Source organism: Coturnix japonica, unplaced genomic scaffold, assembly GCF_001577835.2.
Source record: "Coturnix japonica isolate 7356 unplaced genomic scaffold, Coturnix japonica 2.1 chrUnrandom491, whole genome shotgun sequence".
NCBI lineage: Eukaryota > Metazoa > Chordata > Aves > Galliformes > Phasianidae > Coturnix > Coturnix japonica.
In genome coordinates, this window is record NW_015439885.1 from 16,648 (window position 1) to 27,736 (window position 11,089).

General features: G+C 59.4%; 1 protein-coding gene across 2 annotated transcripts; it reads left to right on the plus strand.

Moving 5' to 3' along the window:
• Window positions 1–2,946: 2,946 nt before the first annotated feature.
• LOC107307134 (filamin-C-like) lies at window positions 2,947–10,830 on the plus strand. Of its 2 annotated transcripts, none has more exons than XM_015850578.2 (4): window positions 2,947–4,737; window positions 6,870–7,248; window positions 8,956–9,201; window positions 10,665–10,830. In XM_015850578.2, exons 2-4 carry the CDS (start codon window positions 6,906–6,908, stop codon window positions 10,799–10,801), a joined length of 726 nt encoding a protein of 241 aa, XP_015706064.1. In that variant the 5' UTR covers window positions 2,947–4,737; window positions 6,870–6,905; the 3' UTR covers window positions 10,802–10,830. The 2 variants fall into 2 exon arrangements, with proteins under 2 accessions (XP_015706064.1, XP_015706063.1); XM_015850577.2 differs by having other exon boundaries at window positions 6,889–7,248.
• Window positions 10,831–11,089: the final 259 nt, after the last annotated feature.

An 11,089-nucleotide genomic window follows, 5' to 3' on the forward strand; every position in this document is an offset into this window, starting at 1 on the left:
TCTTTTGGGGTCCCATTGTTTGTTATGGGGTCATAGTTTCGGGGTCCCATTGTTATGGGGTCACGCTTTTGGGGTCCCATTCTTTTGGGGTCCCACTTTTGGGGTCCCATTGTTATGGGGTCTCACTTTTGGGGTCCCATTGATTGTTATGGGATCACACTTTTAGGGTCCTATTCTTTTGGGGTACCATTGTTTGTTATGGGGTCCCACTTTTGGGGTCCCATCGTTTGTTCTGGGGTCATGGTTTTAGGGTCCCACTCTTTTGGGGTCCCATTGATTGTTATGGAGTCACACTTCTGGGGTCCCATTCTTTTGGGGTCCCATTGTTTGTTATGGGCTCATAGTTTCGGGGTCCCATTGTTATGGGGTCACACTTTTGGGGTCCTATTCTTTTGGGGTCCCATTCTTTTGGGGTCCCACTTAGGGGTCCCATTGTTTGTTATGGGGTCACAGTTTTGAGGTCCCATTGTTATGGGGTCCCACTTTTGGGGTCCCATTGATTGTTATGGGGTCACACTTTTAGGGTCCTATTCTTTTGGGGTCCCATTGTTTGTTATGGGGTCCTACTTTTGGGGTCCCACTCCTTTGGGGTCCCATCGTTTGTTCTGGGGTCATGGTTTTAGGGTCCCATTCTTTTGGGGTCCCATCGTTTGTTATGGGGTCTCACTTTTGGGGTCCCATTCTTTTGGGGTCCCATCGTTTGTTATGGGGTCCCACTTTTGGGGTCCCATTCTTTTGGGGTTCCATTGTTATGGGGTCCCACTTTTGGGGTCCCATTCTTTTGGGGTCCCGTTGTTTCGGGGTCCCATGTCTTTGTGGTGATGAAGATTTGGGGTACTGTAATTTTAGGGTCACAGTTTTGGGGTCCCATTTTAGAGGTCCCTCTCTTCTGGGGTCCCACTTTGGGGTCCCTCTCTTTGGGGTCCCACTCTTGGGGTCCCACTTCTGGGGTCCCACTCTTTGGGTTCCTCTCTTTAGGGTCCCTCTTTTGGGGTCACACTGTTTGGGGTCATTCTTTTGGGGTCCCTCTTTTAGGGTCCCTCTTTGGGGTCCCACTCTTTGGGGTCCCACTATTGGGGTCCCACTTTGGGGTCCCACTTTTGGGGTCCTTCTCTTTTGAGGTACCACTCTTTGAGGTCTCTCTTTTGGGGTCCCACTTTGGGGTCCCACTTTTGGGGTCCCTCTCTTTTGAGGTACCACTCTTTGAGGTCTCTCTTTTGGGGTTCCATTTTGGGGTCCCACTTTTGGGTCCCTCTCTTTGGGGTCTCACTTTTGGGGTCCCTCTTTTGGGGTCCCACTATTGGGGTTCCACTCTTTGGATCCCTCTTTTTTGGGGTCCCTCTTTTGGGGTCCCACTCTTGGTGTCCCACTTTGGGGGTCCCTCATTGGGGGTCCCACTTTGGGGGTCCCTCTCTTTGGAGTCCCACTATTGGGGTCCCACTTTGGGGTCCCACCTTTGGGGTCCCACTTTTGGGTCCCACCCTTTGGGTCCCTCTCTTTGGGGTCCTGCTCTTTGGGGTCCCTCTTTTGGGGTCCCACTTCTGGGGTCCCTCTTTTTGGGGTCCCACCCTTTGGGTCCCTCTCTTTGGGGTCCCACTCTTTGGGGTCCCACTATTGGGGTCCCACTTTGGGGTCCCACTTTCGGGGTCCCTCTTTTGGGGTCCCACTCTTGGTGTCCCACTTTGGGGGTCCCACTCTTTGAGGTCTCTCTTTTAGGGTCCCACTTTTGGGGTCCCACCCTTTGGGTCCCTCTCTTTGGGGTCCTTCTTTTAGGGTCCCACTTTGGGGTCCCACTTTTGGGGTCCCTCTTTTTGGGGTCCCACTCTTGGGGTCCCACTTTAGAGGTCCCCACTATTAGGGTCCTATGTTGAGGTCCCTCTTTGGGGTCCCACTCTTTTGGGTCCCACTCTTGGGGTCCCTCTTTGGGGTCCCACTTTAGAGGTTCCACTCTTTGGGGTCCCATTCTTGGGGTTCCTCTTTTTGGGGTCCCACTTTGGGGTCCCTCTCTTTGGGGTCCCACTGTTTGGGGTTCCACTTTGGGGTCCCTCTTTTTGGGGTCCCACTCTTTGGGGTCCTTCTCTTTGGGGTCTTACTTTGGGAATCCCTGTTTTTGGGGTCCCACTCTTGGGGTCCCACTTTAGAGGTCCCACTTTTAGGTCCCACTCTTGGGGTCCCTCTCTTTGGGGTCCCACTTTGTGGTCCCACTTTTGGGGTCCCTCTCTTTGGGGTCCCACTTTAGAGGTCCCACTTTTAGGTCCCACTCTTGGGGTCCCTCTTTTTGGGGTCCCACTTTAGAGGTCCCCACTATTAGGGTCCTATGTTGAGGTCCCTCTTTGGGGTCCCACTTTGGGGGTCCCATTCTTGGGGTCCCACTTTGGGGTCCCATTTTAGAGGTCCCTCTCTTTGGGGTCCCACTGTTTGGGTCCCACTTTGGGGGTCCCACTTTAGAGGTCCCACTTTTAGGTTCCACTCTTGGGGTCCCTCTCTGGGGTCCCTCTTTAGAGGTTCCACTCTTTGGGGTCCCACTTTGGGGGTCCCACTTTGAGGTCCCACTGTTTGGGGTCCTTCTTCTTGGGTCCCACTTTAGAGGTCCCCACTATTAGGGTCCTATGTTGAGGTCCCTCTTTGGGGTCCCACTTTGGGGGTCCCATTCTTGGGGTCCCTCTTTGGGGTCCCACTTTTGGGTCCCACTCTTGGGGTCCCTCTTTGGGGTCCCACTTTGTGTCCCCACCCTGTGCGGTTCCCCCCCGTTTCGGGGCGGCCCTTTGTCCGCTCGGCTCCTTTTCGGGCCGGTTCTTTCCTCCCCCTCCGGATCCCATTCCCATTTTGGGACCCCGCCCCCCCCCCATCCCCGTCCCACCCCATGGAGTCATTGGGGGCGGCCCCGGGGGGGGGGAACGGGCGGCGCCGCGACCTTAAAACGGCCCCGAATTGGGGGGGGGGGGCGAGTGGAGCGAGTGCGGGACCGGGAACCGGAGCGGAACCGGAGCGTCCGGAACCGGGATCGGAGCGTCGGGAACCGGGACCGGAGTTGGAGGATCGGGAGCGGGGTCGGAGCTCCGCTGTTTGGATCGGACCGGGATCGGAGCTCCGGGACTGGGATCGAAGTGTTGGAAGTGGGATCGGGATCCGGACCGGGCTCATAGGACCGGGACCGGGTCGGAGCGACGCTACTGGGAGCCGGGTCGGGATCGAAGCACCGAGAGCTGTTGGGATCGGACCGAGATCCGAACCGGGACCGGAGCGCTGGGAGTGAGACCGGGAGCGGGATCCGGACCGGGAGAGGGGTTGGAACATCGGAACCGGGATCGGAACCGGGATCGGAGCTGGGATCGGAGCGCCGTTAACGGGATCGGAACCGGGATCCGGACTGTGATCGGAGCGCCGTTAACGGAACCGGGATCCGGGCTGTGATCGAAGCGCCGTTAACGGAACCGGGATCCGGGCTGGGACTGAGCTGAGAGCTCTGGGCTCCGGGCTGTTGAACCGGAGCCGGTCGGTGACGGAGCGGCGGCATTGCTGGCATTGTTGGCATCGTTGGCTCCGGGACCCCCCCTCGCTGCCCCCCGCCCCCCGCGGGCGTTGGCCGACGGCTCCGGGATTCGGCCGTAGCGCCCCATAGCGGCACCCCATAGGGCCGCCCCATAGCGGGACCCCATAGCGGCACCCCATAGCACAGCCCCATAGCGGCACCCCACAGCGGGACCCCATAGCGGGACCCCATAGCACAGCCCCACAGCGGCACCCCACAGCGGGACCCCCATAGCGGCGCCCCATAGCGGCACCCCATATCGCCGCCCCATAGCGGCACCCCATAGCGGCAACCCCATAGCGCCGCCCCATAGCGGCAACCCCATAGCGCCGCCCCATAGTGGGACCCCATAGCGGCACCCCATAGCGCCGCCCCATAGCGGGACCCCATAGCGGGACCCCATAGCGCCGTCCCATAGCGGCACCTCATAGCGCCGCCCCATCGCACCGCCCCATAGCGCCGCGCCATAGAGGCACCCCCATAGCGGCACCCTATAGCACCGCCCCATAGCGGTGCCCCATAGCACCGCCCCATAGCGGCACCCCATAGCGCCGCCTCGTAGCGGCTCCAGTGCCCATCTTCGCGGCCACCAAGGTCACCCGGAGCCGCCGCCGGGGCCATAGAGCTGCCCGATAAGGGACAACAGGGACAGAACAGCCCCCAGAGACCCCAAAACAGCCCCCAAAGCCCCCGAGGCAACTGCAGAGTCACTGTGAGTCACTGCGGAGTCATTGAAGCCCCCACGGCCACCAAAGAGCAACTGCAAGGCCATTAAAGGAACCAAAGACCAAAAGAGAGACGTAAAGGCCACCAAAGGCACCGGGAGAGACACCAAAGGCACCGGGAGAGGCACCAAAGGCACCTATAGAGCCACCAAAGGCACCTATAGAGCCACCAGAGCCACCTATAGAGCCACCAAAGGCAGCTATAGAGCCACCAAAGGCAGCTATAGAGCCACCAAAGGCACCTATAGAGCCACCAAAGGCACCTATAGAGCCACCAAAGGCAACTCTAGAGCCAACAGAGCCACCTATAGAGCCACCAAAGCCATTAAAGGCACTGAAGACCAACTTGAGAGCCATAAAGGCCACCAAAGACACCTGCAGAGCCACCAGAGACCAACTCAGGAGCCCCCAGGGCCACCAGGACCCGCAGAACCTCCAAGGCCAGCAAAGGCACCCATAGAAACCACCAAGGCCCCCAAGGTGACCCATAGAGCCCACAAAGCCTCCCATAGAGCCCCCAGCCCCTAAAGCCACCCATAGAGCCACCCATAGAGCCCCCAGGCTCCCAAGGCCCCCCATAGAGCCCCCAAGGACCCCAAGGCCCCCCATAGAGCCCCCAAAGCCTCAATAGAGCCCCAAGGCCACCCATACATCCTCCCAGGCCCCCAAAGCCCCCCATAGAGCCCCAAGGACCCCAAGGCCCCCCATAGAGCCCCCAAAGCCCCCAATAGAGCCCCAAGGCCACCCATAGAGCCCCCAGGACCCCAATGCCCCCCATAGAGCCCCAAGGACCCCAAGGCCCCCCATAGAGCCCCCAAAGCCACCCATAGAGCCCCAAGGACCCCAAAGCCACCCATAGACCCCAAGGCCACCCATAGATCCTCCCAGGGCCCCAAGGCCACCCATAGACCCCAAAGCCCCCCATAGAGCCCCCAAAGCCACCCATAGAGCCTCCCATCCCCCAAGGCCACCCATAGAGCCCCAAGGCCCCCCATAGACCCCAAAGCCCCCCAGGGCCCCCCATAGAGCCCCCAAGGCTCCCCATAGAGCCCCCAAATCCACCCATAGAGCCCCCAGGGCCACCTATAGAGCCCCAAGGCCACCCAAATCCCCCCATAGAGTCTCCAAACCCCCCACAGAGCCCCAAAGCCCCCCAAGGACCCCCATAGAACCCCCAAGGCCCCCCATAGAGCCCCAAGGACCCCAAAACCCCCATAGAGCCCCCAAAGCCACCCATAGAACCTCCCATCCCCCAAAGATACCCATAGAACCCAAAGCCCCCAGGGCCACCCATAGAGCCCCAAGGCCCCCTATAGACCCTAAAGCCCCTCATAGATCCGAAAACCCCCCAAGGACCCCCATAGAACCCCCAGGGCCCCAAAGCCACCCATAGAGCCCCCAAGGCCCCCCATAGAGCCCCAAGGACCCCAAAACCCCCCATAGACCCCCATAGAGCTCCTAAAGCCACCCATAGAACCTCCCATCCCCCAAAGACACCCATAGAGCCCCCAGGACCCCAAGGCCCCCCATAGAGTCCCCAGGCCTCCAAGTCCCCCCATAGAGCCCCAAGGCCATTTATAGAGCCCCAAGGCCACTCAGGGCCACCCATAGACCCCAAGGCCCCCTATAGACCCCAAAGCCCCCCAAGGACCCCTATAGAACCCCCAGATCCCCAAGGCCACCCATAGAGCCCCCAGAGCCACCCACAGAGCCTCCCATCCCCCAAAACCACCCATAGACCCACCCATAGAGTCCCCAAAGCCCCCTATAGAGCCCCAAGGACCCCATAGACCCCAAAGCCCCCCAGGGCCACCCATAGAGCCCCAAAGCCACCCATAGAGCCCCCAGGACCCCAAGGCCCCCTATAGACCCCAAAGCCCCCCAAGGACCCCCATAGAACCCCCAGATCCCCAAGGCCACCCATAGAGCCCCCAAAGCCCCCTATAGAGCCCCAAGGACCCCATAGACCCCAAAGCCCCCAGGGCCACCCATAGAGCCCCAAGGCCCCCTATAGACCCTAAAGCCCCTCATAGATCCGAAAACCCCCCAAGGACCCCCATAGACCCCAAAGTCCCCAGGGCCACCCATAGACCCCAAGGCCCCCTGTAGACCCCAAAGCCCTCCAAGGACCCCCATAGAACCCCCAGATCCCCAAGGCCACCCATAGAGCCCCCAAAGCCACCCACAGAGCCTCCCATCCCCCTATAGAGCCCCAAGGACCCCATAGACCCCAAAGCCCCCAGGGCCACCCATAGAGCTTCAGGGCCACCCATAGAGCCCCAAGGCCCCCTATAGACCCTAAAGCCCCTCATAGATCCGAAACCCCCCAAGGACCCCCATAGACCCCAAAGCCCCCAGGGCTACCCATAGAGCCCCAGGGCCACCCATAGAGCCCCAAAGCCCCCTATAGACCCTAAAGCCCCTCATAGACCTGAAACCCCCCCAAGGACCCCCATAGACCCCAAAGGCCCCAGGGCCACCCATAGAGCCCCAGGGCCACCCATAGAGCCCCAAGGCCCCCTATAGACCCCAAAGGCCCCCAAGGACCCCCATAGACCCCCCATATTCCCATCGACCCCCCATATCCCCATCGACCCCCCATATCCCCATAGACCCCCCATATCCCCATAGATCCCCCGCTGTCGGCCATGAACTCGTCGTGCTACGAGGACGCGGCGCTGTCGGAGGAGGCGGAGGAGCTGCCGGCGGCCGAGAAGGAGCTGGCGGAGGATGCGCCGTGGAAGAAGATCCAGCAGAACACGTTCACGCGCTGGTGCAACGAGCACCTCAAGTGCGTCAACAAGAGCATCGCCGACCTGCAGCGCGACCTGGGCGACGGGCTGCGGCTCATCGCGCTGCTCGAGGTGCTGAGCCAGAAGAAGATGGGCCGCAAACATCACCCCAGGCCCAACTTCAGGCAGATGAAGCTCGAGAACGTCTCAGTGGCGCTGGAGTTCCTGGAGAGGGAGAGGATCAAACTGGTGTCCATTGGTGGGTGTGATATGGGGGCTCTATGGGGTGTGCTATGGGGTGTGTGTGCTGTGCTATGGGGTGTGTGTGCTGTGCTATGGGGTGTCTATGGGGTTCCTGGAGAGGGAGGGGATCAAACTGGTGTCCATCGGTAGGTGATGGGCTATGGGGTGTGATATGGGGTGTCTATGGGGTGTGATATGGGGTGTGTGCTGTGCTATGGGGTGTCTATGGGGTTATTCGAGAGGGAGAGGATCAAACTGGTGTCCATTGGTACGTGATGGGATATGGGGTGTGATATGGGGGGTCTATGGGGTGTGTGTGCTGGGCTATGGGGTGTGTGTGCTGTGCTATGGGGTGTGTGCTGTGCTATGGGGTGTCTATGGGGTTCCTGGAGAGGCAGAGGATCAAACTGGTGTCCATCGGTAGGTGATGGGATATGGGGGGTCTATGGGGTGTCTATGGGGTGTGTGTGCTGTGCTATGGGGTGTCTATGGAGTGGTGTTGGAGTTCCTGGAAAGGGAGAGGATCAAACTGGTGTCCATTGGTAGGTGTGATATGGGGGGTCTATGGGGTGGCTATGGGGGGTCTATGGGGTGTGTGTGCTGTGCTATGGGGTGTCTATGGGGTGTCTATGGGGTTATTCGAGAGGGAGAGGATCAAACTGGTGTCCATTGGTAGGTGATGGGCTATGGGTGTCTATGGGGGATCTATGGGGTGTGGGTGGCTATAGGGTGTGCTATGGAGTGTGGGATGGAGTGTCTATGGGGTGTGCTATGGGGTGTCTATGGGGTGATGCTGGAGTTCCTGGAGAGGGAGAGGATCAAACTGGTGTCCATTGGTAGGTGTGATATGGGGTGTGATATGGGGTGTGATATGGGGTGTGATATGGGGTGTGATATGGGGTGTGGGTGGCTATAGTGTGTGCTATGGGGTGTGTGTGCTGTGCTATGGGGTGTCTAGGGGTTTCTGAGAGGCAGAGATCAAACCTGGTGTCCATCTGTTAGATGTGAATATGGTGTGGGTGCTATAGGGTGTGCTATGGGGTGTGTGTGCTGTGCTATGGGGTGTCTATGGGATGGTGTTGGAGTTCCTGGAGAGGGAGAGGATCAAACTGGTGTCCATTGGTAGGTGATGGGATATGGGGTATAGTGATGCTCTGACCCCATAAGTGATGCTCTGACCCCATATCCCACCCCACAGACAGCAAGGCCATAGTGGACGGGAACCTGAAGCTGATCCTGGGCCTGGTGTGGGCACTAATCCTGCACCAGCTCCATACTGACCCCATAAGTGATGCTCTGACCCTCTAGCCCCATAACTGACCCCGTAACTGATGCTCTGATCCCATATCCCACCCCACAGACAGCAAGGCCATCGTGGATGGGAACCTGAAGCTGATCCTGGGCCTGGTGTGGACGCTGATCCTGCACCAGCACCATATAGACCCCATAGGCACCGCTCTGACCCTCTAACCCCATACTGACCCCATAAGTGATGCTCTGACCCCATAAGTGATGCTCTGACCCCATAAGTGACTCTCTGGCCCTATATCCCACCCCACAGACAGCAAGGCCATAGTGGATGGGAACCTGAAGCTGATCCTGGGCCTGGTGTGGGCCCTTATCCTGCACCAGCTCCATGCTGACCCTATAACTGAGGCTCTGCCCCTTTAACCCCATAACTGACCCCATAAGTGACTCTCTGGCCCTATATCCCACCCCACAGACAGCAAGGCCATAGTGGACGGGAACCTGAAGCTGATCCTGGGCCTGGTGTGGACGCTGATCCTGCACTACTCCATCTCGCTGCCCATGTGGGAGGAGGAGGAGGAGGGGGCTCGGCAGCAGACCCCCAAGCAGCGGCTCTTGGGGTGGGTTCAGCTGCGCGTCCCACAGCTGCGAATCACCAACTTCAGCCGCGACTGGAACGACGGGAGGGCGCTCGGGGCGCTCGTGGACAACTGTGCTCCTGGTAGGGGGTTATGGGGCGGCTATGGGGCTATGGGGTGGTTATGGGGTGGTTATGGGGTGATGGAGATATGGACAATATGATTGGGGCGCTCGTGGACAACTGTGCTCCTGGTAGGGGGCTATGGGGGGGCTATGGGGTGGTTATGGGGTGGTTATGGGGCTATGGGGTGGTTATGGGGCTATGGGGTGGTGTTGGGGCTATAGGGGGGTTATGGGGTGATGGGGATGTGGACTGCACGCTCGGGGCGCTCGTGGACAACTGTGCTCCTGGTATGGGGTTATGGGGCCATTATGGGGTGGCTATGGGATGGTTATGGGATCTGTGGGGTGGTTATGGGGCGGTGATGGGGTGGCTATGGGGTCTGCATGGGGTGGCTATGGGGTCTGCAGGGGGTCCTGATGGGGTCTGCATGGGGCTGGTATGGGGGTCTGCATGGGGTGGTTATGGGGTAGTGGGGATATGGACTGCACGCTCAGGGTGCTGGTGGGTCTCAGTGGGTCGCTGTGGGTCTCAGTGTGTCACTGTGAGTTGCTATGGCTCTCAGTGGGTTGCTCTGGGTCGCTGTGGGTCTCAGTGGGGTCTCAGTGTGTCGCTGTGGGTTGCTGTGGGTCTCAGTGGATTGCTATGGGTCTCAGTGGGTCTCTATGGGTCGTTGTCGGTCTCAGTGGGTCTCTATGGGTCTCAGTGGGTTGCTGTGGGTCGCTATGGGTCTCAGTGTGTCGCTATGGGTCACTGCGGGTCTCAGTGGGGTGCTGTGAATTGCTGTGTGTCTCTATGGGTCTCAGTGTGTCTCTATGGGTCTCAGTGTGTCTCTATGGGTCTCAGTGTGTCGCTGTGGGACTATGGGTCGCTGTGGGTCTCATTGTGTCGCCGTGGGTTGCTATGGGTCTCAGTGTGTTGCTATGGGTCGCTATGGGTTTCAGTGTGTCTCTATGGGTCTCAGTGTGTCTCTATGGGTCGCTGTGGGTCTCTATGGGTCGCTGTGGGTCTCTATGGGTCGCTGTGGGTCTCTATGGGTCGCTATGGGTCTCAGTGTGTCGCTGTGGGTCTCAGTGTGTCTCTATGGGTCGCTGTGGGTCTCAGTGTGTCTCTATGGGTCTCTATGGGTCGCTGTGGGTCTCAGTGTGTCTCTATGGGTCGCTATGGGTCTCAGTGTGTCGCTGTGGGTCTCAGTGTGTCTCTATGGGTCTCTGTGGGTCACTGTGGGTCTCTATGGGTCGCTGTGGGTCTCTATGGGTCGCTGTGGGTCTCTATGGGTCGCTGTGGGTCTCTATGGGTCGCTGTGGGTCGCTATGGGTCGCTGTGGGTCTCACTGTGTCGCTGTGGGTCTCTATGGGTTGCTATGGGTCTCTATGGGTCGCTGTGGGTCTCACTGTGTCTCAGTGTGTTGCTGTGGGTCTCTATGGGTCGCTATGGGTTGCTATGGGTCGCTGTGGGTCTCAGTGTGTGTCTGTTTCCCTCAGGGCTGTGCCCCGACTGGCAGAGCTGGGATCCATCGCAGCCGGTGCAGAACGCGCGTGAGGCCATGCAGCAGGCGGACGACTGGCTGGGGGTCCCGCAGGTGGGATGGGGGGGGCTGTCAGTGTGTCCGTCAGTGTGACAGGCGGTGTGTCGGTGTGTGTTGGTGTGTCGGTGTGTCGGTGTGTTGGTGTGTGTCGGTGTGTGTCGGTGTGTGTTGGTGTGTCGGTGTGTGTCGGTGTGTCGGTGTGTTGGTGTGTGTCGGTGTGTGTCGGTGTGTGTTGGTGTGTCGGTGTGTCGGTGTGTCGGTGTGTCCGTCAGTGTGACAGGCGGTGTGTCGGTGTGTTGGTGTGTGTCGGTGTGTTGGTGTGTGTCGGTGTGTCGGTGTGTGTCGGTGTGTGTCGGTGTGTTGGTGTGTGTCGGTGTGTGT

Excerpts from the sequence above, each read along its gene's own strand:
- LOC107307134 (XM_015850578.2), top strand. The coding sequence starts at position 6,906 with ATGAACTCGTCGTGCTACGAGGACGCGGCGCTGTCGGAGGAGGCGGAG. Across the intron at positions 7,249-8,955 it reads GATCAAACTGGTGTCCATTG|ACAGCAAGGCCATAGTGGAC; the intron begins GTGGGTGTGATA and ends CCCACCCCACAG. Across the intron at positions 9,202-10,664 it reads CGTGGACAACTGTGCTCCTG|GGCTGTGCCCCGACTGGCAG; the intron begins GTAGGGGGTTAT and ends TGTTTCCCTCAG.